The sequence below is a fragment of the Leptodactylus fuscus genome, chromosome 4 (genome assembly GCF_031893055.1).
Source record: "Leptodactylus fuscus isolate aLepFus1 chromosome 4, aLepFus1.hap2, whole genome shotgun sequence".
Taxonomy (NCBI): Eukaryota; Metazoa; Chordata; class Amphibia; order Anura; family Leptodactylidae; genus Leptodactylus; species Leptodactylus fuscus.
This window is the reverse complement of record NC_134268.1, coordinates 1,650,509-1,678,129: the sequence shown is the minus strand read 5'-3', so window position 1 is coordinate 1,678,129 and position 27,621 is coordinate 1,650,509. Positions and strand designations below refer to the sequence as shown.

Genomic DNA, 27,621 nt, shown 5'->3' with positions numbered 1-27,621 from the left:
CCATGGGATTAATATAATAATGTACAGCACCATGGGATTAATATAATAATGTACAGCACCAAGGGATTAATATAATAATGTACAGAGGACCATGGGATTAATATAATAATGTACAGAGGACCATGGGAGTAATATAATAATGTACAGAGCACCATGGGATTAATGATACTATATAAATAAACAACAATAAAAATAATAATGTAATATTGCATCATGGGGGTGATACTAGCATAGTAATGCAGTCAGATGACTGGTCTCCAGCACTGCAGGGGTTAAGAAGGAGTGGGTGTGTCTGGACTACATCTCCCGGCATGCAGTGTACACATCACACCCGGAAGTGAAGCCTGGGGATTGAATGACGGAGACTGGAGCAGGTGAGATGTCATCATGCGATTTACTGGGGATCTGTGATTGATAGTAATATATTGTATTCCCCTGTCCTACAGTCGGCCTCTCCTCTCCTGGCATGGCTGATAACAGATAGTAATAGATTGTATTCCCCTGTCCTACAGTCGGCCTCTCCTCTCCTGACATGGCTGATAACAGATAGTAATAGATTGTATTCTCCTGTCCTACAGTCGGCCTCTCCTCTCCTGACATGGCTGATAACAGATAGTAATAGATTGTATTCCCCTGTCCTACAGTCGGCCTCTCCTGACATGGCTGATAACAGATAGTAATAGATTGTATTCTCCTGTCCTACAGTCGGCCTCTCCTCCCCTGACATGGCTGATAACAGATAGTAATAGATTGTATTCCCCTGTCCTACAGTCGGCCTCTCCTCTCCTGGCATGGCTGATAACAGATAGTAATAGATTGTATTCTCCTGTCCTACAGTCGGCCTCTCCTCTCCTGACATGGCTGATAACAGATAGTAATAGATTGTATTCCCCTGTCCTACAGTCGGCCTCTCCTGACATGGCTGATAACAGATAGTAATAGATTGTATTCTCCTGTCCTACAGTCGGCCTCTCCTCCCCTGACATGGCTGATAACAGATAGTAATAGATTGTATTCCCCTGTCCTACAGTCGGCCTCTTCTCTCCTGACATGGCTGATAACAGATAGTAATAGATTGTATTCCCCTGTCCTACAGTCGGCCTCTCCCCTCCTGACATGGCTGATAACAGATAGTAATATATTGTATTCCCCTGTCCTACAGTCGGCCTCTCCTGACATGGCTGATAACAGATAGTAATAGATTGTATTCTCCTGTCCTACAGTCGGCCTCTCCCCTCCTGACATGGCTGATAACAGATAGTAATAGATTGTATTCTCCTGTCCTACAGTCGGCCTCTCCCCTCCTGACATGGCTGATAACAGATAGTAATAGATTGTATTCTCCTGTCCTACAGTCGGCCTCTCCCCTCCTGACATGGCTGATAACAGATAGTAATAGATTGTATTCCCCTGTCCTACGGTCGGCCTCTCCTCTCCTGACATGGCTAATAACAGATAGTAATAGATTGTATTCTCCTGTCCTACAGTCGGCCTCTCCTCTCCTGACATAGCTGATAACAGATAGTAATAGATTGTATTCTCCTGTCCTACAGTCGGCCTCTCCCCTCCTGACATGGCTGATAACAGATAGTAATAGATTGTATTTTCCTGTCCTACAGTCGGCCTCTCCTCTCCTGACATGTCTGATAACAGATAGTAATAGATTGTATTCCCCTGTCCTACAGTCGGCCTCTCCTCTCCTGACATGGCTGATAACAGATAGTAATAGATTGTATTCTCCTGTCATACAGTCGGCCTCTCCTGACATGGCTGATAACAAATAGTAATAGATTGCATTTTCCTGTCTTACAGTCGGCCTCTCCTCTCCTGACATGGCTGATAACAGATAGTAATAGATTGTATTCTCCTGTCCTACAGTCGGCCTCTCCCCTCCTGACATGGCTGATAACAGATAGTAATAGATTGTATTTTCCTGTCCTACAGTCGGCCTCTCCTCTCCTGACATGTCTGATAACAGATAGTAATAGATTGTATTCCCCTGTCCTACAGTCGGCCTCTCCTCTCCTGACATGGCTGATAACAGATAGTAATAGATTGTATTCCCCTGTCCTACAGTCAGCCTCTCCTGACATGGCTGATAACAGATAGTAATAGATTGTATTCCCCTGTCCTACAGTCGGCCTCTCCTCTCCTGACATGGCTGATAACAGATAGTAATAGATTGTATTCTCCTGTCATACAGTCGGCCTCTCCTGACATGGCTGATAACAGATAGTAATAGATTGTATTCCCCTGTCCTACAGTCGGCCTCTCCTCTCCTGACATGGCTGATAACAGATAGTAATAGATTGTATTCTCCTGTCCTACAGTCGGCCTCTCCTGACATGGCTGATAACAGATAGTAATAGATTGTATTCTCCTGTCCTACAGTCGGCCTCTCCTGACATGGCTGATAACAGATAGTAATAGATTGTATTCTCCTGTCCTACAGTCGGCCTCTCCTCTCCTGACATGGCTGATAACAGATAGTAATAGATTGTATTCTCCTGTCATACAGTCGGCCTCTCCTGACATGGCTGATAACAGATAGTAATAGATTGTATTCCCCTGTCCTACAGTCGGCCTCTCCTCTCCTGACATGGCTGATAACAGATAGTAATAGATTGTATTCTCCTGTCCTACAGTCGGCCTCTCCTGACATGGCTGATAACAGATAGTAATAGATTGTATTCTCCTGTCCTACAGTCGGCCTCTCCCCTCCTGACATGGCTGATAACAGATAGTAATAGATTGTATTCCCCTGTCCTACAGTCGGCCTCTCCTCTCCTGACATGGCTGATAACAGATAGTAATAGATTGTATTCTCCTGTCCTACAGTCGGCCTCTCCTGACATGGCTGATAACAGATAGTAATAGATTGTATTCCCCTGTCCTACAGTCGGCCTCTCCCCTCCTGACATGGCTGATAACAGATAGTAATAGATTGTATTCCCCTGTCCTACAGTCGGCCTCTCCCCTCCTGACATGGCTGATAACAGATAGTAATAGATTGTATTCCCATGTCCTACAGTCGGCCTCTCCTGACATGGCTGATACCAGATAGTAATAGATTGTATTCTCCTGTCCTACAGTCGGCCTCTCCCCTCCTGACATGGCTGATAACAGATAGTAATAGATTGTATTCCCCTGTCCTACAGTCGGCCTCTCCCCTCCTGACATGGCTGATAACAGATAGTAATAGATTGTATTCCCCTGTCCTACAGTCGGCCTCTCCTCTCCTGACATGGCTGATAACAGATAGTAATAGATTGTATTCCCCTGTCCTACAGTCGGCCTCTCCTCTCCTGACATGGCTGATAACAGATAGTAATATATTGTATTCCCCTGTCCTACAGTCGGCCTCTCCTCTCCTGGCATGGCTGATAACAGATAGTAATAGATTGTATTCCCCTGTCCTACAGTCGGCCTCTCCTCTCCTGGCATGGCTGATAACAGATAGTAATAGATTGTATTCACCTGTCCTACAGTCGGCCTCTCCTCTCCTGACATGGCTGATAACAGATAGTAATAGATTGTATTCTCCTGTCCTACAGTCGGCCTCTCCTCTCCTGACATAGCTGATAACAGATAGTAATAGATTGTATTCCCCTGTCCTACAGTCGGCCTCTCCTGACATGGCTGATAACAGATAGTAATAGATTGTATTCTCCTGTCCTACAGTCGGCCTCTCCTCCCCTGACATGGCTGATAACAGATAGTAATAGATTGTATTCCCCTGTCCTACAGTCGGCCTCTCCTCTCCTGGCATGGCTGATAACAGATAGTAATAGATTGTATTCTCCTGTCCTACAGTCGGCCTCTCCTCTCCTGACATGGCTGATAACAGATAGTAATAGATTGTATTCCCCTGTCCTACAGTCGGCCTCTCCTGACATGGCTGATAACAGATAGTAATAGATTGTATTCTCCTGTCCTACAGTCGGCCTCTCCTCCCCTGACATGGCTGATAACAGATAGTAATAGATTGTATTCCCCTGTCCTACAGTCGGCCTCTTCTCTCCTGACATGGCTGATAACAGATAGTAATAGATTGTATTCCCCTGTCCTACAGTCGGCCTCTTCTCTCCTGACATGGCTGATAACAGATAGTAATAGATTGTATTCCCCTGTCCTACAGTCGGCCTCTCCCCTCCTGACATGGCTGATAACAGATAGTAATATATTGTATTCCCCTGTCCTACAGTCGGCCTCTCCTCTCCTGACATGGCTGATAACAGATAGTAATAGATTGTATTCCCCTGTCCTACAGTCGGCCTCTCCTCTCCTGACATGGCTGATAACAGATAGTAATAGATTGTATTCCCCTGTCCTACAGTCGGCCTCTCCTGACATGGCTGATAACAGATAGTAATAGATTGTATTCTCCTGTCCTACAGTCGGCCTCTCCCCTCCTGACATGGCTGATAACAGATAGTAATAGATTGTATTCTCCTGTCCTACAGTCGGCCTCTCCCCTCCTGACATGGCTGATAACAGATAGTAATAGATTGTATTCTCCTGTCCTACAGTCGGCCTCTCCCCTCCTGACATGGCTGATAACAGATAGTAATAGATTGTATTCCCCTGTCCTACGGTCGGCCTCTCCTCTCCTGACATGGCTAATAACAGATAGTAATAGATTGTATTCTCCTGTCCTACAGTCGGCCTCTCCTCTCCTGACATAGCTGATAACAGATAGTAATAGATTGTATTCCCCTGTCCTACAGTCGGCCTCTCCTCTCCTGACATGGCTGATAACAGATAGTAATAGATTGTATTCTCCTGTCATACAGTCGGCCTCTCCTGACATGGCTGATAACAAATAGTAATAGATTGTATTTTCCTGTCTTACAGTCGGCCTCTCCTCTCCTGACATGGCTGATAACAGATAGTAATAGATTGTATTCTCCTGTCCTACAGTCGGCCTCTCCCCTCCTGACATGGCTGATAACAGATAGTAATAGATTGTATTTTCCTGTCCTACAGTCGGCCTCTCCTCTCCTGACATGTCTGATAACAGATAGTAATAGATTGTATTCCCCTGTCCTACAGTCGGCCTCTCCTCTCCTGACATGGCTGATAACAGATAGTAATAGATTGTATTCCCCTGTCCTACAGTCAGCCTCTCCTGACATGGCTGATAACAGATAGTAATAGATTGTATTCCCCTGTCCTACAGTCGGCCTCTCCTCTCCTGACATGGCTGATAACAGATAGTAATAGATTGTATTCTCCTGTCATACAGTCGGCCTCTCCTGACATGGCTGATAACAGATAGTAATAGATTGTATTCCCCTGTCCTACAGTCGGCCTCTCCTCTCCTGACATGGCTGATAACAGATAGTAATAGATTGTATTCTCCTGTCCTACAGTCGGCCTCTCCTGACATGGCTGATAACAGATAGTAATAGATTGTATTCTCCTGTCCTACAGTCGGCCTCTCCTGACATGGCTGATAACAGATAGTAATAGATTGTATTCTCCTGTCCTACAGTCGGCCTCTCCTCTCCTGACATGGCTGATAACAGATAGTAATAGATTGTATTCTCCTGTCATACAGTCGGCCTCTCCTGACATGGCTGATAACAGATAGTAATAGATTGTATTCCCCTGTCCTACAGTCGGCCTCTCCTCTCCTGACATGGCTGATAACAGATAGTAATAGATTGTATTCTCCTGTCCTACAGTCGGCCTCTCCTGACATGGCTGATAACAGATAGTAATAGATTGTATTCTCCTGTCCTACAGTCGGCCTCTCCCCTCCTGACATGGCTGATAACAGATAGTAATAGATTGTATTCCCCTGTCCTACAGTCGGCCTCTCCTCTCCTGACATGTCTGATAACAGATAGTAATAGATTGTATTCTCCTGTCCTACAGTCGGCCTCTCCTGACATGGCTGATAACAGATAGTAATAGATTGTATTCCCCTGTCCTACAGTCGGCCTCTCCCCTCCTGACATGGCTGATAACAGATAGTAATAGATTGTATTCCCCTGTCCTACAGTCGGCCTCTCCCCTCCTGACATGGCTGATAACAGATAGTAATAGATTGTATTCCCCTGTCCTACAGTCGGCCTCTCCTCTCCTGACATGGCTGATAACAGATAGTAATAGATTGTATTCCCATGTCCTACAGTCGGCCTCTCCTGACATGGCTGATACCAGATAGTAATAGATTGTATTCTCCTGTCCTACAGTCGGCCTCTCCCCTCCTGACATGGCTGATAACAGATAGTAATAGATTGTATTTTCCTGTCCTACAGTCGGCCTCTCCCCTCCTGACATGGCTGATAACAGATAGTAATAGATTGTATTCTCCTGTCCTACAGTCGGTCTCTCCCCTCCTGACATGGCTGATAACAGATAGTAATAGATTGTATTCTCCTGTCCTACAGTCGGCCTCTCCTCTCCTGACATGGCTGATAACAGATAGTAATAGATTGTATTCTCCTGTCCTACAGTCGGCCTCTCCCCTCCTGACATGGCTGATAACAGATAGTAATAGATTGTATTCTCCTGTCCTACAGTCGGCCTCTCCTCTCCTGACATGGCTGATAACAGATAGTAATAGATTGTATTCTCCTGTCCTACAGTCGGCCTCTCCTCTCCTGACATGGCTGATAACAGATAGTAATAGATTGTATTCCCCTGTCCTACAGTCGGCCTCTCCTCTCCTGACATGGCTGATAATAGATTGTATTCTCCTGTCCTACAGTCGGCCTCTCCTGACATGGCTGATAACAGATAGTAATAGATTGTATTCTCCTGTCCTACAGTCGGCCTCTCCTGACATGGCTGATAACAGATAGTAATAGATTGTATTCCCCTGTCCTACAGTCGGCCTCTCCTGACATGGCTGATAACAGATAGTAATAGATTGTATTCCCCTGTCCTACAGTCGGCCTCTCCCCTCCTGACATGGCTGATAACAGATAGTAATAGATTGTATTCCCCTGTCATACAGTCGGCCTCTCCTGACATGGCTGATAACAGATAGTAATAGATTGTATTCCCCTGTCCTACAGTCGGCCTCTCCTCTCCTGACATGGCTGATAACAGATAGTAATAGATTGTATTCTCCTGTCCTACAGTCGGCCTCTCCTGACATGGCTGATAACAGATAGTAATAGATTGTATTCTCCTGTCCTACAGTCGGCCTCTCCTGACATGGCTGATAACAGATAGTAATAGATTGTATTCTCCTGTCCTACAGTCGGCCTCTCCTCTCCTGACATGGCTGATAACAGATAGTAATAGATTGTATTCTCCTGTCATACAGTCGGCCTCTCCTGACATGGCTGATAACAGATAGTAATAGATTGTATTCCCCTGTCCTACAGTCGGCCTCTCCTCTCCTGACATGGCTGATAACAGATAGTAATAGATTGTATTCTCCTGTCCTACAGTCGGCCTCTCCTGACATGGCTGATAACAGATAGTAATAGATTGTATTCTCCTGTCCTACAGTCGGCCTCTCCCCTCCTGACATGGCTGATAACAGATAGTAATAGATTGTATTCCCCTGTCCTACAGTCGGCCTCTCCTCTCCTGACATGGCTGATAACAGATAGTAATAGATTGTATTCTCCTGTCCTACAGTCGGCCTCTCCTGACATGGCTGATAACAGATAGTAATAGATTGTATTCCCCTGTCCTACAGTCGGCCTCTCCCCTCCTGACATGGCTGATAACAGATAGTAATAGATTGTATTCCCCTGTCCTACAGTCGGCCTCTCCCCTCCTGACATGGCTGATAACAGATAGTAATAGATTGTATTCCCCTGTCCTACAGTCGGCCTCTCCTCTCCTGACATGGCTGATAACAGATAGTAATAGATTGTATTCCCATGTCCTACAGTCGGCCTCTCCTGACATGGCTGATACCAGATAGTAATAGATTGTATTCTCCTGTCCTACAGTCGGCCTCTCCCCTCCTGACATGGCTGATAACAGATAGTAATAGATTGTATTTTCCTGTCCTACAGTCGGCCTCTCCCCTCCTGACATGGCTGATAACAGATAGTAATAGATTGTATTCTCCTGTCCTACAGTCGGCCTCTCCCCTCCTGACATGGCTGATAACAGATAGTAATAGATTGTATTCTCCTGTCCTACAGTCGGCCTCTCCTCTCCTGACATGGCTGATAACAGATAGTAATAGATTGTATTCTCCTGTCCTACAGTCGGCCTCTCCCCTCCTGACATGGCTGATAACAGATAGTAATAGATTGTATTCTCCTGTCCTACAGTCGGCCTCTCCTCTCCTGACATGGCTGATAACAGATAGTAATAGATTGTATTCTCCTGTCCTACAGTCGGCCTCTCCTCTCCTGACATGGCTGATAACAGATAGTAATAGATTGTATTCCCCTGTCCTACAGTCGGCCTCTCCTCTCCTGACATGGCTGATAATAGATTGTATTCTCCTGTCCTACAGTCGGCCTCTCCTGACATGGCTGATAACAGATAGTAATAGATTGTATTCTCCTGTCCTACAGTCGGCCTCTCCTCTCCTGACATGGCTGATAACAGATAGTAATAGATTGTATTCCCCTGTCCTACAGTCGGCCTCTCCTCTCCTGACATGGCTGATAACAGATAGTAATAGATTGTATTCCCCTGTCCTACAGTCGGCCTCTCCTCTCCTGACATGGCTGATAACAGATAGTAATAGATTGTATTCCCCTGTCCTACAGTCGGCCTCTCCTGACATGGCTGATAACAGATAGTAATAGATTGTATTCCCCTGTCCTACAGTCGGCCTCTCCCCTCCTGACATGGCTGATAACAGATAGTAATAGATTGTATTCCCCTGTCCTACAGTCGGCCTCTCCTCTCCTGACATGGCTGATAACAGATAGTAATAGATTGTATTCTCCTGTCCTACAGTCGGCCTCTCCTCTCCTGACATGGCTGATAACAGATAGTAATAGATTGTATTCCCCTGTCCTACAGTCGGCCTGTCCTGACATGGCTGATAACAGATAGTAATAGATTGTATTCTCCTGTCCTACAGTCGGCCTCTCCTCTCCTGACATGGCTGTTAACAGATAGTAATAGATTGTATTCCCCTGTCCTACAGTCGGCCTCTCCTCTCCTGACATGGCTGATAACAGATAGTAATAGATTGTATTACCCTGTCCTACAGTCGGCCTCTCCTCTCCTGACATGGCTGATAACAGATAGTAATAGATTGTATTCCCCTGTCCTACAGTCGGCCTCTCCTCTCCTGACATGGCTGATAACAGATAGTAATAGATTGTATTCTCCTGTCCTACAGTCGGCCTCTCCCCTCCTGACATGGCTGATAACAGATAGTAATAGCTTGTATTCCCCTGTCCTACAGTCGGCCTCTCCTCTCCTGACATGGCTGATAACATATAGTAATAGCTTGTATTCCCCTGTCCTACAGTCGGCCTCTCCTCTCCTGACATGGCTGATAACATATAGTAATAGATTGTATTCTCCTGTCCTACAGTCGGCCTCTCCTCTCCTGACATGGCTGATAACATATAGTAATAGATTGTATTCCCCTGTCCTACAGTCGGCCTCTCCTCTCCTGACATGGCTGACAACAGATAGTAATAGATTGTATTCCCCTGTCCTACAGTCGGCCTCTCCTGTCCTGTCTCTTGTATTCGGTGTCAGGTCAGGCTGTGTTGCGCCTGTGCAGGAGGAGCGGGTGTAGTGCTACATATCTGGATGGACTGACTATTTAGGAGTTTATGAGCTGATAACCGTTTCTCATGCGCTGATCTGTTTCCATCACTGTAAGGTTTCTCTCCATGTTTGTGACTGTTACACATCATCCGCAGAGATTTGTCCTCTGTCTTCATAGTTTGTTACAATGTGTCAGCGCAGGGGACACGAGATCTTCATTGTGGGGAAAAATTATAGTACAGATTGTAGAAAGTGGTGGAACTTGTGCGCTCACTATGACGCAGTTTATGTCGTTCCGGTGGCCTGCGCTGCGCCCGCTCTATTGTGCACCTGTCGTCGCGTCTCCTCCCTCATCCTGGAAACTCACCTGCAGCCTCTGAGGACAACACCCTGGAAGGCCTCACACAATACAGAGCCCAGACCGGGCGGGACTACATGTACAAGTGGCCACATCCATATATATGTGTCATGAACCTACAGCTCTGTATATTGTAAATCTCTTGGGTCATGAATAGAATGCCAGAAGTATGGTAAAGACTGACACCTGGGTTGGTGGAGTAGTAAAGCCTTATATACCAGTCAGGGTCTGTGGAAAGCTCATTAATATGACCTGTGATGTCATGTGAGGGGCAAGGTCGTGACCTGTGATGTTTCCCTACAGGATAACTCAATATGGCAGATGTTAAATCAAAGAGAATCCTGGTGACCGGAGGCTCCGGCCTGGTGGGGAAAGCCATCAAGCAGGTTGTCGCAGATGGAGAGGGACGGCCTGACGAAGAATGGATCTTCTTATCTTCCAAGGATGCTGACCTCACGTGAGTGCAGAATGTCTGTGGGAGCTGCCTGCTGGCTAAGCACTGGTGTGTATGGGAGCAGCACTGGTGTGTATGGGAGCTGTCCACTGGTGTGTATGGGAGTAGTACTGGTGTGTATGGGAGCTGTCCACTGGTGTGTATGGGAGTAGTACTGGTGTGTATGGGAGCTGTCCACTGGTGTGTATGGGAGCTGTCCACTGGTGTGTATGGGAGCTGTCCACTGGTGTGTATGGGAGTAGCACTGGTGTGTATGGGAGTAGCACTGGTGTGTATGGGAGCAGCACTGGTGTGTATGGGATCTGTCTGATGGCTCAACACTGGTGTGTATTGGAGCAGCCCGCTGGTGTGTATGGGAACAGCACTGGTGTGTATGGGAGCAGCACTGGTGTGTATGGGATCTGTCCGCTGGCTCCTCACTGGTGTGTATGGGAGCTGTCCACTGGTGTGTATGGGAGCTGCCTGCTGGCTCCTCTCTGGTGTGTATGGGAGCAGCACTGGTGTGTATGGGAGCTGTCCACTGACTCCTCGCTGGTGTGTATGGGCGCTGCCCGCTGGCTCCTCGCTGGTGTGTATGGGAGCTGCCCGCCGGCTCCTCGCTGGTGTGTATGGGAGCTGTCCGCTGGCTCCTCACTGGTGTGTATGAGAGCTGCTCGCTGGTGTGTATGGGAGCTGTCTGCTGGCATCTCGCTGGTGTGTATGGGCGCTGCCCGCTGGCTCCTCGCTGGTGTGTATGGGCGCTTCGCGCCGGCTCCTCGCTGGTGTGTATGGGAGCTGTCCGCTGGCTCCTCGCTGGTGTGTATGGGAACTGTCCGCTGGCTCCTCGCTGGTGTGTATGGGAGCTGCCCGCTGGCTCCCCGCTGGTGTGTATGGGAGCTGTCCGCTGGCTCCTCGCTGGTGTGTATGGGAGCTGCCCGCCGGCTCCCCACTGGTGTGTATGGGAGCTGTCCGCTGGCTCCTCGCTGGTGTGTATGTGCGCTGTCCGCTGGCTCCTCACTGGTGTGTATGGGCGCTGCCCGCTGGCTCCCCGCTGGTGTGTATGGGAGCTGTCCGCTGGCTCCTCGCTGGTGTGTATGGGAGCAGCACTGGTGTGTATGGGAGCTGTCCGCTGGCTCCTCGCTGGTGTGTATGGGAGCTGTCCACTGGTGTGTATGGGAGCTGTCCACTGGTGTGTATGGGAGCAGCACTGGTGTGTATGGGAGCTGTCTGCTGGCATCTCGCTGGTGTGTATGGGCGCTGTCCGCTGGCTCCCCGCTGGTGTGTATGGGAGCTGTCCGCTGGCTCCTCGCTGGTGTGTATGGGAGCTGCCCGCTGGCTCCTTGCTGGTGTGTATGGGCGCTGTCCACTGGCATCTCGCTGGTGTGTATGGGCACTGCCCGCTGGCTCCCCGCTGGTGTGTATGGGAGCTGTCCGCTGGCTGCTCGCTGGTGTGTATGGGCGCTGCCCGCTGGCTCCCCGCTGGTGTGTATGGGAGCTGTCCGCTGGCTCCTCGCTGGTGTGTATGGGCGCTGCCCGCTGGCTCCCCGCTGGTGTGTATGGGAGCTGTCCGCTTGCATCTCGCTGGTGTGTATGGGCGCTGCTCGCTGTTGTGTATGGGAGCTGTCCGCTGGCTCCTCGCTGGTGTGTATGGGAGCTGTCCGCTGGCTCCTCGCTGGTGTGTATGGGCGCGGCGCGCCGGCTCCTCGCTGGTGTGTATGGGAGCTGTCCGCTGGCTCCTCGCTGGTGTGTATGGGCGCAGCGCGCCGGCTCCTCGCTGGTGTGTATGGGAGCTGTCCGCTGGCTCCTCGCTGGTGTGTATGGGAGCTGTCCGCTGGCTCCTCGCTGGTGTGTATGGGAGCTGTCCGCTGGCTCCTCGCTGGTGTGTATGGGAGCTGTCCGCTGGCTCCTCGCTGGTGTGTATGGGCGCTGCCCACTGGCTCCCCGCTGGTGTGTATGGGAGCTGTCCGCTGGCTCCTCACTGGTGTGTATGAGAGCTGCTCGCTGGTGTGTATGGGAGCTGCCCGCTGGCTCCTCGCTGGTGTGTATGTGCGCTGTCCGCTGGCTCCTCGCTGTTGTGTATGGGCGCTGTCCGCTGGCTCCTCGCTGGTGTGTATGGGAGCTGTCCGCTGGCTCCTCGCTGGTGTGTATGGGAGCTGTCCGCTGGCTCCTCGCTGGTGTGTATGGGAGCTGTCCGCTGGCTCCTCGCTGGTGTGTATGGGCGCTGCCCGCTGGCTCCCCGCTGGTGTGTATGGGAGCTGTCCGCTGGCTCCTCACTGGTGTGTATGAGAGCTGCTCGCTGGTGTGTATGGGAGCTGCCCGCTGGCTCCTCGCTGGTGTGTATGGGCGCTGCGCGCCGGCTCCTCGCTGGTGTGTATGGGAGCTGTCCGCTGGCTCCTCGCTGGTGTGTATGGGCGCAGCGCGCCGGCTCCTCGCTGGTGTGTATGGGAGCAGCACTGGTGTGTATGGGAGCTGTCCGCTTGCATCTCGCTGGTGTGTATGGGAGCTGTCCGCTTGCATCTCGCTGGTGTGTATGGGAGCTGTCCGCTGGCTCCCCGCTGGTGTGTATGGGAGCTGTCCGCTGGCTCCCCGCTGGTGTGTATGGGAGCTGTCCGCTGGCTCCCCGCTGGTGTGTATGGGAGCAGCACTGGTGTGTATGGGAGCTGTCCGCTGGCTCCCCGCTGGTGTGTATGGGAGCTGTCCGCTGGCTCCTCGCTGGTGTGTATGGGAGCTCCTCGCTGGTGTGTATGGGAGCTGTCCGCTTGCATCTCGCTGGTGTGTATGTGCGCTGTCCGCCGGCTCCTCGCAGCTGTGTACGGTATTTTGGTGTCGCGCTCATCCTCTCGCCCTCTCCGGTTCTCTCACTACTTGCAGGAACGCGTCAGACACTCGAGCGCTCTTTGAGACGCACAGACCCACGCACGTCATCCACCTGGCGGCCATGGTGGGCGGACTTTTCCGGAACATGAGATATAACCTGGACTTCCTGGTAAGATGGTCCACAACACGCGAGGGTCTATAATATGTCAGTGTAAGTGTCACCGCCCCCTAGAGGTTGTTCTATGCACCACATCCACCATAGTGCACTGATCGCAGCTCTGGATGGGACTGGAGTGCAGGATTTTTGAATGCAGCTTTAGCAGGACTCTGCGCTGTGACTGGTGGGTGAATGTTTTTGGTTGCAGTGCGGCCTCCTGACCTCAGTGCTGACCCCACCATGCTTTACACTGCAGGGATATGAATAATGTGCTGTAATCCCTACCTCCGTGTATAGTCCCTGCAGACCCCTCATAGGTGTGTGTGTGTGGGGGGGGGGGGGGGTGAATAGTTTTTGCCCTGTATAGGTGAGCCCTCCATGACCCCCCCCCCCCATTATATGACCCCTCAGATTTGACCTTGTTTTTTCCCTTAGAGGAATAACCTGCACATTAATGACAATGTGTTGCATACGTCCTACGAGCTGGGGGTCCAGAAGGTCGTCTCCTGCCTCTCCACCTGCATCTTCCCAGATAAGACCACCTACCCCATCGATGAGACCATGGTAAGTGCTCCAGGACACGCGTGTGATATAACCGCTGCCTGCTACACCCGCTCTCACCCCGCTCCCTCTGCAGATTCACCTGGGGCCCCCGCACAGCTCAAACTTCGGCTACTCCTACGCCAAGAGAATGATTGACGTCCAGAACAGGTAAGGGTTAATCCCACCACAGTGGTCATAGCTTGTACTGGTGTAACTGGGAATCCATGGTCTGTATCAGTGGGGGCTGCAGATTCACTTCTCTGGGGGGGCTTCTGTAGAGCCCAGTATGTGAGAGACCCCCAAATGAAGCCTCATATGTTTCCCAGTGACTCGCCCACCACCAGAATGATCACCCAGCTTTCCCAGTCCTCTGAATGGTATAAATAACAATGTATGGACTTAGTGTCTGAAGCTTCAGCCTGTGCAGTGACCTCTCCCCTCCCCCAGGGCGTATTATGAACAGCACGGGTGTAAGTTCACCTCCGTCATTCCCACCAATGTCTTCGGTCCCCATGATAACTTCAACATCGAGGACGGTCACGTGCTGCCGGGGCTCATCCACAAAGTGTATCTGGCTAAAGGTGAGCATTGCCTGCTGCCATTATCTGACTCTGCCCCATATCCCTGGGAGTCACTAAGGGGTAAATAACGGAAATGTACAATGTGATTGCAGAAAACGGCACCGCGCTCTCCATCTGGGGCACCGGGAATCCGCGGCGGCAATTTATCTATTCTCTGGTGAGACCATCTTCTAATGTACTATACCCCAGAGCTGCGCTCACTATTCTGCTGGTACAGTCACTGTGTACATACATTACATTACTTATCCTGTATTATACTCCAGAGCTGCGCTCACTATTCTGCTGGTCACTGTGTACATACATTACATTACTTATCCTGTATTATACTCCAGAGCTGTGCTCACTATTCTGCTGGTACAGTCACTGTGTACATACATTACATTACTTATCCTGTATTATACTCCAGAGCTGCGCTCACTATTCTGCTGGTACAGTCACTGTGTACATACATTACATTACTTATCCTGTATTATACCCCAGAGCTGCGCTCACTATTCTGCTGGTACAGTCACTGTGTACATACATTACATTACTTATCCTGTATTATACTCCAGAGCTGCGCTCACTATTCTGCTGGTCACTGTGTACATACATTACATTACTTATCCTGTATTATACTCCAGAGCTGCGCTCACTATTCTGCTGGTACAGTCACTGTGTACATACATTACATTACTTATCCTGTATTATACTCCAGAGCTGCGCTCACTATTCTGCTGGTACAGTCACTGTGTACATACATTACATTACTTATCCTGTATTATACTCCAGAGCTGCACTCACTATTCTGCTGGGACAGTCACTGTGTACATACATTACATTACTTATCCTGTATTATACTCCAGAGCTGCGCTCACTATTCTGCTGGTGCAGTCACTGTGTACATACATTACATTACTTATCCTGTATTATACTCCAGAGCTGCACTCACTATTCTGCTGGGACAGTCACTGTGTACATACATTACTTATCCTGTATTATACTCCAGAGCTGCGCTCACTATTCTGCTGGTGCAGTCACTGTGTACATACATTACATTACTTATCCTGTATTATACTCCAGAGCTGCGCTCACTATTCTGCTGGTGCAGTCACTGTGTACATACATTACATTACTTATCCTGTATTATACTCCAGAGCTGCGCTCACTATTCTGCTGGTGCAGTCACTGTGTACATACATTACATTACTTATCCTGTATTATACTCCAGAGCTGCGCTCACTATTCTGCTGGTCACTGTGTACATACATTACATTACTTATCCTGTATTATACTCCAGAGCTGCGCTCACTATTCTGCTGGTGCAGTCACTGTGTACATACATTACATTACTTATCCTGTATTATACTCCAGAGCTGCACTCACTATTCTGCTGGGACAGTCACTGTGTACATACATTACTTACACTGTATTATACTCCAGAGCTGCGCTCACTATTCTGCTGGTACAGTCACTGTGTACATACATTACATTACTTATCCTGTATTATACTCCAGAGCTGCGCTCACTATTCTGCTGGTACAGTCACTGTGTACATACATTACATTACTTATCCTGTATTATACTCCAGAGCTGCGCTCACTATTCTGCTGGTGCAGTCCCTGTGTACATACATTACATTACTTATCCTGTATTATACTCCAGAGCTGCACTCACTATTCTGCTGGGACAGTCACTGTGTACATACATTACTTATCCTGTATTATACTCCAGAGCTGCGCTCACTATTCTGCTGGTGCAGTCACTGTGTACATACATTACATTACTTATCCTGTATTATACTCCAGAGCTGCGCTCACTATTCTGCTGGTGCAGTCACTGTGTACATACATTACTTATCCTGTATTATACTCCAGAGCTGCGCTCACTATTCTGCTGGTGCAGTCACTGTGTACATACATTACATTACTTATCCTGTATTATACTCCAGAGCTGCACTCACTATTCTGCTGGTACAGTCACTGTGTACATACATTACATTACTTATCCTGTATTATACTCCAGAGCTGCGCTCACTATTCTGCTGGTGCAGTCACTGTGTACATACATTACTTATCCTGTATTATACTCCAGAGCTGCGCTCACTATTCTGCTGGTGCAGTCACTGTGTACATACATTACTTATCCTGTATTATACTCCAGAGCTGCGCTCACTATTCTGCTGGTCACTGTGTACATACATTACATTACTTATCCTGTATTATACTCCAGAGCTGCGCTCACTATTCTGCGGTGCAGTCACTGTGTACATACATTACATTACTTATCCTGTATTATACTCCAGAGCTGCGCTCACTATTCTGCTGGTGCAGTCACTGTGTACATACATTACATTACTTATCCTGTATTATACTCCAGAGCTGCGCTCACTATTCTGCTGGTACAGTCACTGTGTACATACATTACATTACTTCTCCTGTATTATACTCCAGAGCTGCGCTCACTATTCTGCTGGTACAGTCACTGTGTACATACATTACATTACTTATCCTGTATTATACCCCAGAGCTGCACTCACTATTCTTCTGGTGCAGTCACTGTGTACATACATTACATTACTTATCCTGTATTATACTCCAGAGCTGCGCTCACTATTCTGCTGGTGCAGTCACTGTGTACATACATTACATTACTTATCCTGTATTATACTCCAGAGCTGCGCTCACTATTCTGCTGGTACAGTCACTGTGTACATACATTACATTACTTCTCCTGTATTATACTCCAGAGCTGCGCTCACTATTCTGCTGGTGCAGTCACTGTGTACATACATTACATTACTTATCCTGTATTATACTCCAGAGCTGCACTCACTATTCTGCTGGGACAGTCACTGTGTACATACATTACTTATCCTGTATTATACTCCAGAGCTGCGCTCACTATTCTGCTGGTGCAGTCACTGTGTACATACATTACATTACTTATCCTGTATTATACTCCAGAGCTGCGCTCACTATTCTGCTGGTGCAGTCACTGTGTACATACATTACATTACTTATCCTGTATTATACTCCAGAGCTGCGCTCACTATTCTGCTGGTGCAGTCACTGTGTACATACATTACATTACTTATCCTGTATTATACTCCAGAGCTGCGCTCACTATTCTGCTGGTCACTGTGTACATACATTACATTACTTATCCTGTATTATACTCCAGAGCTGCGCTCACTATTCTGCTGGTGCAGTCACTGTGTACATACATTACATTACTTATCCTGTATTATACTCCAGAGCTGCACTCACTATTCTGCTGGGACAGTCACTGTGTACATACATTACTTACACTGTATTATACTCCAGAGCTGCGCTCACTATTCTGCTGGTACAGTCACTGTGTACATACATTACATTACTTATCCTGTATTATACTCCAGAGCTGCGCTCACTATTCTGCTGGTACAGTCACTGTGTACATACATTACATTACTTATCCTGTATTATACTCCAGAGCTGCACTCACTATTCTGCTGGTGCAGTCCCTGTGTACATACATTACATTACTTATCCTGTATTATACTCCAGAGCTGCACTCACTATTCTGCTGGGACAGTCACTGTGTACATACATTACTTATCCTGTATTATACTCCAGAGCTGCGCTCACTATTCTGCTGGTGCAGTCACTGTGTACATACATTACATTACTTATCCTGTATTATACTCCAGAGCTGCGCTCACTATTCTGCTGGTGCAGTCACTGTGTACATACATTACTTATCCTGTATTATACTCCAGAGCTGCGCTCACTATTCTGCTGGTGCAGTCACTGTGTACATACATTACTTATCCTGTATTATACTCCAGAGCTGCGCTCACTATTCTGCTGGTCACTGTGTACATACATTACATTACTTATCCTGTATTATACTCCAGAGCTGCGCTCACTATTCTGCGGTGCAGTCACTGTGTACATACATTACATTACTTATCCTGTATTATACTCCAGAGCTGCGCTCACTATTCTGCTGGTGCAGTCACTGTGTACATACATTACATTACTTATCCTGTATTATACTCCAGAGCTGCGCTCACTATTCTGCTGGTGCAGTCACTGTGTACATACATTACATTACTTATCCTGTATTATACTCCAGAGCTGCGCTCACTATTCTGCTGGTACAGTCACTGTGTACATACATTACATTACTTATCCTGTATTATACTCCAGAGCTGCGCTCACTATTCTGCTGGTGCAGTCCCTGTGTACATACATTACTTATCCTGTATTATACTCCAGAGCTGCGCTCACTATTCTGCTGGTACAGTCACTGTGTACATACATTACATTACTTATCCTGTATTATACTCCAGAGCTGTGCTCACTATTCTGCTGGTACAGTCACTGTGTACATACATTACATTACTTATCCTGTATTATACTCCAGAGCTGCGCTCACTATTCTGCTGGTGCAGTCACTGTGTACATACATTACATTACTTATCCTGTATTATACTCCAGAGCTGCGCTCACTATTCTGCTGGTACAGTCACTGTGTACATACATTACATTACTTATCCTGTATTATACTCCAGAGCTGCGCTCACTATTCTGCTGGTACAGTCACTGTGTACATACATTACATTACTTATCCTGTATTATACTCCAGAGCTGCGCTCACTATTCTGCTGGTACAGTCACTGTGTACATACATTACATTACTTATCCTGTATTATACTCCAGAGCTGCGCTCACTATTCTGCTGGTGCAGTCACTGTGTACATACATTACATTACTTATCCTGTATTATACTCCAGAGCTGCGCTCACTATTCTGCTGGTGCAGTCACTGTGTACATACATTACATTACATTACTTATCCTGTATTATACTCCAGAGCTGCGCTCACTATTCTGCTGGTGCAGTCACTGTGTACATACATTACTTATCCTGTATTATACTCCAGAGCTGCGCTCACTATTCTGCTGGTGCAGTCACTGTGTACATACATTACTTATCCTGTATTATACTCCAGAGCTGCGCTCACTATTCTGCTGGTCACTGTGTACATACATTACATTACTTATCCTGTATTATACTCCAGAGCTGCGCTCACTATTCTGCGGTGCAGTCACTGTGTACATACATTACATTACTTATCCTGTATTATACTCCAGAGCTGCGCTCACTATTCTGCTGGTGCAGTCACTGTGTACATACATTACATTACTTATCCTGTATTATACTCCAGAGCTGCGCTCACTATTCTGCTGGTGCAGTCACTGTGTACATACATTACATTACTTATCCTGTATTATACTCCAGAGCTGCGCTCACTATTCTGCTGGTACAGTCACTGTGTACATACATTACATTACTTATCCTGTATTATACTCCAGAGCTGCGCTCACTATTCTGCTGGTGCAGTCACTGTGTACATACATTACATTACTTATCCTGTATTATACTCCAGAGCTGCGCTCACTATTCTGCTGGTACAGTCACTGTGTACATACATTACATTACTTATCCTGTATTATACTCCAGAGCTGCGCTCACTATTCTGCTGGTACAGTCACTGTGTACATACATTACATTACTTATCCTGTATTATACTCCAGAGCTGCGCTCACTATTCTGCTGGTACAGTCACTGTGTACATACATTACATTACTTATCCTGTATTATACTCCAGAGCTGCGCTCACTATTCTGCTGGTGCAGTCACTGTGTACATACATTACATTACTTATCCTGTATTATACTCCAGAGCTGCGCTCACTATTCTGCTGGTGCAGTCACTGTGTACATACATTACATTACATTACTTATCCTGTATTATACTCCAGAGCTGCGCTCACTATTCTGCTGGTACAGTCACTGTGTACATACATTACATTACTTATCCTGTATTATACTCCAGAGCTGCGCTCACTATTCTGCTGGTACAGTCACTGTGTACATACATTACATTACTTATCCTGTATTATACTCCAGAGCTGCGCTCACTATTCTGCTGGTGCAGTCACTGTGTACATACATTACATTACTTATCCTGTATTATACTCCAGAGCTGCGCTCACTATTCTGCTCCTCTTTCTTCCAGGATCTTGCCCGCCTCTTTATCTGGGTGCTGCGGGAATACGATGAGGTGTCTCCCATCATCCTCTCTGGTGAGGTTCGGCTGTGTACCATGTGACCTGTAGGATCGGCGCTGTGTCTTGTATATAATGATCTCTGTCTATTACAGTGGGAGAGGAGGACGAGGTTTCCATCAAGGAGGCTGCGGAGAGTATCGTGTCCGCCATGGACTTCAAGGGGGAAGTTCTCGTATCCTGATTTGTAAACTTCAGATCCTCCCTGAGCTGGGGCGACACATTAGTCCCATCTAGAGTTGTATTCACAGCTGTTTATACTCCAGTCACATCCAAAGCTACAATCGTCATAGTTGAACTCTTGTCACAACCAAAGCTGCAATGACAAACGTTCTACTCCAGAGCTGCAGTCACAAGTGTCAGACTCTACTTACATCCAGAGCTGCAGTCACAATTCTTATATTACTGTCAAATTCGGAACTTCAAGCAGATCAGTTATATTCCAGTTACATCTAAAGCCCCAGTTGCAGTGACAGCTCTATCCCCGTGTCCTTGTCATGTTACATGTCTGTGCACACAGCGCTTGTTTCTCTTAACCCCCCTCACTCAGTTTGACAGCACGAAATCTGACGGACAATTCAAGAAGACGGCGAGTAACAGCAAACTGCGCAAATATCTTCCTGACTTCAAGTTTACACCGTTTCATCAGGGTAAGTGTCTCACCAGCGGGGGGCGCTTGTCTGATATCCCCAAAGTGTAGCGGGGCCTGAAAGGTAAAGTAGTAAGAATAACCGAGGAACCTGGAGGAAGCGATTACAGGACCGAGATGAGAAGGGGTTAATAATTACATTGTATAATAAGATGGGATAATTAATATCAGTAACATTGAGACCCGGTTGTCTGTAACAGCCAATCGCTGCAAAGAGCCGGCCCCCTCCTCCCCTGCCGCCGCTCTGCCTCCTGGCCGCCTCCTCCCCTGCCGCCGCTCTAGCTCCTGGCCGCCTCCTCCCCTGCCGCCGCTCTGCCTCCTGGCCGCCTCCTCCCCTGCCGCCGCTCTGCCTCCTGGCCGCCTCCTCCCCTGCCGCCGCTCTGCCTCCTGGCCGCCTCCTCCCCTGCCGCCGCTCTGCCTCCTGGCCGCCTCCTCCCCTGCCGCCGCTCTGCCTCCTGGCCACCTCCTCCCCTGCCGCCGCTGCTCTGCCTCCTGGCCACCTCCTCCCCTGCCGCCGCTGCTCTGCCTCCTGGCCGCCTCCTCCCCTGCCGCCGCTGCTCTGCCTCCCGGGCCCCCTCCTCCCCTGCCGCCGCTCTGCCTCCTGGCCGCCTCCTCCCCTGCCGCCGCTCTGCCTCCTGGGCCCCCTCCTCCCCTGCCGCCGCTCTGCCTCCTGGCCACCTCCTCCCCTGCCGCCGCTGCTCTGCCTCCTGGCCACCTCCTCCCCTGCCGCCGCTGCTCTGCCTCCTGGCCGCCTCCTCCCCTGCCGCCGCTGCTCTGCCTCCTGGCCGCCTCCTCCCCTGCCGCCGCTGCTCTGCCTCCCGGGCCCCCTCCTCCCCTGCCGCCGCTCTGCCTCCTGGGCCCCCTCCTCCCCTGCCGCTGCTCTGCCTCCTGGCCGCCTCCTCCCCTGCCGCCGCTGCTCTGCCTCCCGGGCCCCCTCCTCCCCGGCTGCCACCGCTCTGCCTCCTAGTTGCCTCCTTACCTGCCACTGCTGCCACTCTGCCTCCCGGCCGCTTCTTCCCCCTCCCAGCTGCCTATTTTATCACCTGCCACTCTGCCTTCCGGCCGCCTCTTCCCCTGCTACCGCTCTGCCTCCTAGTTGCCTCCTTACCTGTCGCTGCCGCCACTCTCCCTCCTGGCCGCTTTTTTCCCCCTGCCACTCTGCCTCCCGGGCCCCCTCCTCCCCTTCCGCCGCCGCTCTGCCTCCTGGCCCCCTCCTCCCCTGCCGCCGCTCTGCCTCCTGGCCGCCTCCTCCCCTGCCGCCGCTCTGCCTCCTGGCCGCCTCCTCCCCTGCCGCCGCTCTGCCTCCTGGGCCCCCTCCTCCCCTGCCGCCGCTCTGCCTCCTGGCCACCTCCTCCCCTGCCGCCGCTGCTCTGCCTCCTGGCCGCCTCCTCCCCTGCCGCCGCTGCTCTGCCTCCTGGCCGCCTCCTCCCCTGCCGCCGCTGCTCTGCCTCCCGGGCCCCCTCCTCCCCTGCCGCCGCTCTGCCTCCTGGCCGCCTCCTCCCCTGCCGCCGCTCTGCCTCCTGGGCCCCCTCCTCCCCTGCCGCCGCTCTGCCTCCTGGCCACCTCCTCCCCTGCCGCCGCTGCTCTGCCTCCTGGCCGCCTCCTCCCCTGCCGCCGCTGCTCTGCCTCCTGGCCGCCTCCTCCCCTGCCGCCGCTGCTCTGCCTCCCGGGCCCCCTCCTCCCCTGCCGCCGCTCTGCCTCCTGGGCCCCCTCCTCCCCTGCCGCTGCTCTGCCTCCTGGCCGCCTCCTCCCCTGCCGCCGCTGCTCTGCCTCCCGGGCCCCCTCCTCCCCGGCTGCCACCGCTCTGCCTCCTAGTTGCCTCCTTACCTGCCACTGCTGCCACTCTGCCTCCCGGCCGCTTCTTCCCCCTCCCAGCTGCCTATTTTATCACCTGCCGCTCTGCCTTCCGGCCGCCTCTTCCCCTGCTACCGCTCTGCCTCCTAGTTGCCTCCTTACCTGTCGCTGCCGCCACTCTCCCTCCTGGCCGCTTTTTTCCCCCTGCCACTCTGCCTCCCTGGCCCCCTCCTCCCCTTCCGCCGCCGCTCTGCCTCCTGGGCCCCCTCCTCCCGACTGCCACCGCTGCTCTGCCTCCCGGGCCCCCTCCTCCCGACTGCCACCGCTGCTCTGCCTCCCGGGCCCCCTCCTCCCGGCTGCCACCGCTGCTCTGCCTCCCGGGCCCCCTCCTCCCGGCTGCCACCGCTGCTCTGCCTCCCGGGCCCCCTCCTCCCGGCTGCCACCGCTCTGCCTCCTAGGTACCTCCTTACCTGTCGCTGCCGCCACTCTCCCTCCTGGCCGCTTTTTTCCCCCCGCCACTCTGCCTCCCGGGCCCCCTCTAGGAGCTCTGCCTCCTAGCCTCCTGGCCGCTTCTTTCCCCCCGCTGCTCTGCCTCCTGTCCACCTCCTTACCTCCTGGCTGCTTTTTTCCCGGCCGCCTCCTCCCGCTGCCACCACTCTGCCTCCCGGCCGCCTCCTCCCGGCCGCCTCCTCCCGCTGCCGCCACTCTGTCTCCCGGCCGCCTCCTCCCGCTGCCGCCACTCTGCCTCCCGGCCGCCTCCTCCCGCTGCCGCCACTCTGCCTCCCGGCCGCCTCCTCCCGCTGCCGCCACTCTGCCTCCCGGCCGCCTCCTCCCGCTGCCGCCACTCTGCCTCCCGGCCGCCTCCTCCCGCTGCCGCCACTCTGCCTCCCGGCCGCCTCCTCCCGCTGCCGCCACTCTGCCTCCCGGCCGCCTCCTCCCGCTGCCGCCACTCTGCCTCCCGGCCGCCTCCTCCCGCTGCCGCCACTCTGCCTCCCGGCCGCCTCCTCCCGCTGCCGCCACTCTGCCTCCCGGCCGCCTCCTCCCGCTGCCGCCACTCTGCCTCCCGGCCGCCTCCTTACCTGCCGCCACTCTGCCTCCCGGCCGCCTCCTCCCCTGCCGCCGCTGCTCTGCCTCCCGGGCCCCCTCCTCCCCGGCTGCCACCGCTCTGCCTCCTAGTTGCCTCCTTACCTGCCACTGCTGCCACTCTGCCTCCCGGCCGCTTCTTCCCCCTCCCAGCTGCCTATTTTATCACCTGCCGCTCTGCCTTCCGGCCGCCTCTTCCCCTGCTACCGCTCTGCCTCCTAGTTGCCTCCTTACCTGTCGCTGCCGCCACTCTCCCTCCTGGCCGCTTTTTTCCCCCTGCCACTCTGCCTCCCGGGCCCCCTCCTCCCCTTCCGCCGCCGCTCTGCCTCCTGGGCCCCCTCCTCCCGGCTGCCACCGCTGCTCTGCCTCCCGGGCCCCCTCCTCCCGGCTGCCACCGCTCTGCCTCCTAGGTACCTCCTTACCTGTCGCTGCCGCCACTCTCCCTCCTGGCCGCTTTTTTCCCCCCGCCACTCTGCCTCCCGGGCCCCCTCTAGGAGCTCTGCCTCCTAGCCTCCTGGCCGCTTCTTTCCCCCCGCCGCTCTGCCTCCTGTCCACCTCCTTACCTCCTGGCTGCTTTTTTCCCGGCCGCCTCCTCCCGCTGCCACCACTCTGCCTCCCGGCCGCCTCCTCCCGCTGCCGCCACTCTGTCTCCCGGCCGCCTCCTCCCGCTGCCGCCACTCTGCCTCCCGGCCGCCTCCTCCCGCTGCCGCCACTCTGCCTCCCGGCCGCCTCCTCCCGCTGCCGCCACTCTGCCTCCCGGCCGCCTCCTCCCGCTGCCGCCACTCTGCCTCCCGGCCGCCTCCTCCCGCTGCCGCCACTCTGCCTCCCGGCCGCCTCCTCCCGCTGCCGCCACTCTGCCTCCCGGCCGCCTCCTTACCTGCCGCCACTCTGCCTCCCGGCCGCCTCCTCCCGCTGCCGCCACTCTGCCTCCCGGCCGCCTCCTCCCGCTGCCGCCACTCTGCCTCCCAGCCGCCTCCTCCCGCTGCCGCCACTCTGCCTCCCAGCCGCCTCCTTACCTGCCGCCACTCTGCCTCCTGGCTGCTTCTTCCCCCCTCCCGGCCGCTTCTTTCCCCCGCCACTCTACCTCCCGGCCGCCTCCTCCTTACCTCCCGCTGCCGCCTCCTCCTTACCTCCCGCTGCCGCCACTCTACCTCCCGGCCGCCTCCTCCTTACCTCCCGCTGCCGCCACTCTACCTCCCGGCCGCCTCCTCCTTACCTCCCGCTGCCGCCACTCTGCCTCCCGGTCGCCTCCTCCCCTGCTCTGCCTCCCGGCCGCCTCCTTACCTGCCGCCACTCTGCCTCCTGGCCGCTTCTTCCCCCCTCCCGGCCGCTTCTTTCCCCCGCCACTCTACCTCCCGGCCGCCTCCTCCTTACCTCCCGCTGCCGCCACTCTGCCTCCCGGTCGCCTCCTCCCCTGCTCTGCCTCCCAGCTGCCTCCTTACCTGTCGCCACTCTCCTCCCGGCCGCTTCTTCCCCCCTCCCGGCCGCCTATTTGTACACAGAACGAGTGATACATGTCCCTCAGATTATTTGTGAAGACGGTCGGTCTCAGTTGATACTTTGTTGTCTCCTCAGCCGTCCAGGAAACATGTGACTGGTTTACCGCCAACTACAGCCAGGCCCGGAAGTGATCGGATGGCAGGAGCGTGAGCCGTACCAGTGCTGGTGGACGCAGCAGAGTCCGGGCGACTATTAGGATATTATTGGTCTTAGGTTTTTGGTGTCAGCGGTGGGATCAGCCGTCACTGTGGACTTAGAGCAGCGGCGCACGGTGCGGATGTGAAGGGTCACTGGGGATTTTTGTATTCACGGATTCTATGTATCTAAGCAAATCACTGACTGATCAGCAGGGGGCAGTCACTAAGTGAGCAGGGACCAGGTAGTGGTGGAGAAGTCCCACATGGGACAGGCAGCACATGAGTCCTCGCAGCAGCCTGTATACAGCAGCGCCATGTCCGTGCATCCTGCTGACCGCTCCAGCTGTGTTCTCCGCCTGTACAAGGACACGGTGGGGGGAGGAGTCTCCTGCGGAAATGTAGTCCGGGCTCTAAATAAATTCTTTCTCCTTTTTTGTGTCTTTTGTCCCTGTTTTAATGAGAGAAGGATACAGTAAGGAAATAAACCTCACACCCCTCGCCCATGGAGCTGCTCACACAACTTTATATGCTGCAATTTTTTGAGAGTTGTGGTACAGAACTATTGGAGCACGACAGGTGGAGATACGGGGTGTGGAGCGCTAGGTACGGGGTGTGGAGCGCTAGGTACGGGGTGTGGAGCGCTAGAGACGGGGTGTAGAGCGCTAGGTACGGGGTGTGGAGCGCTAGAGACGGGGTGTGGAGCGCTAGGTACGGGGTGTGGAGCGCTAGGTACGGGGTGTGGAGCGCTAGAGACGGGGTGTGGAGCGCTAGGTACGGGGTGTGGAGCGCTAGGTACGGGGTGTGGAGCGCTAGAGACGGGGTGTGGAGCGCTAGGTACGGGGTGTGGAGCGCTAGAGACGGGGTGTGGAGCGCTAGGTACGGGGTGTGGAGCGCTAGGGACGGGGTGTGGAGCGCTAGGGACGGGGTGTGGAGCGCTAGGGACGGGGTGTGGAGCGCTAGAGACGGGGTGTGGAGCGCTAGAGACGGGGTGTGGAGCGCTAGGGACGGGGTGTGGAGCGCTAGGGACGGGGTGTGGAGCGCTAGGGACGGGGTGTGGAGCGCTAGGGACGGGGTGTGGAGCGCTAGGTACGGGGTGTGGAGCGCTAGAGACGGGGTGTGGAGCGCTAGGTACGGGGTGTGGAGCGCTAGGTACGGGGTGTGGAGCGCTAGGTACGGGGTGTGGAGCGCTAGGTACGGGGTGTGGAGCGCTAGGTACGGGGTGTGGAGCGCTAGGTACGGGGTGTGGAGCGCTAGGTACGGGGTGTGGAGCGCTAGGTGTCCTGTTGGAGCTGCACAACGATAGATTGTACAATGTAAAGATGAAATGACAGCAGTGTCAGTGAGTTTGTGTTGCACCTGTGACCTTATACAGCAGCCAATGAGCAGGAGGCGCCGGGCCAAGCGGAAATCCTTCATCACACAACACCTTTTGGGTTTCGCTCCCTTTCTCAAGTGTGTACATGATGCAGTAATACAAGACACAAACATACGTGTACGTGTGAGAGAGTGTGTGTGTGTGTGTGTGTGTTCCAAACAACAACAAAATCACACAAAATGGGTGGTAACGCTGCCTCCATGAGGTCATGGGGTGGAGTCTAAGGTCACAGGTGTAGTCAGAGGCAATTGCACAATATCAAGCAGTACATGATAGAAGGGCTCGCAGTCTCCGGGCACTGCACTGTATAAGGACTCACAGAGATATAGAAAACGTACGCACTTGTTGTCTCTCTTATCAGCCAGTAAGAGACTGGCGTTGTATCAGCCTTAAATCTTCAGCTCAATTCGTTCATCACAGGACAGGATGGCTTTTT

General features: G+C 52.3%; 1 protein-coding gene across 2 annotated transcripts; it reads left to right on the top strand.

The window, feature by feature from the left end:
* The first annotated feature begins 286 nt into the window (after nucleotides 1-286).
* Nucleotides 287-26,214, top strand: GFUS (GDP-L-fucose synthase). Of its 2 annotated transcripts, none has more exons than XM_075272041.1 (11): nucleotides 287-374; nucleotides 10,325-10,478; nucleotides 13,326-13,440; nucleotides 13,864-13,992; nucleotides 14,066-14,139; nucleotides 14,419-14,552; nucleotides 14,645-14,709; nucleotides 20,599-20,665; nucleotides 20,743-20,822; nucleotides 21,198-21,297; nucleotides 25,749-26,214. In XM_075272041.1, exons 2-11 carry the CDS (start codon nucleotides 10,336-10,338, stop codon nucleotides 25,802-25,804), a joined length of 963 nt encoding a protein of 320 aa, XP_075128142.1. In that variant the 5' UTR covers nucleotides 287-374; nucleotides 10,325-10,335; the 3' UTR covers nucleotides 25,805-26,214. The 2 variants fall into 2 exon arrangements, with proteins under 2 accessions (XP_075128142.1, XP_075128143.1); XM_075272042.1 differs by having other exon boundaries at nucleotides 367-407.
* Nucleotides 26,215-27,621: the final 1,407 nt, after the last annotated feature.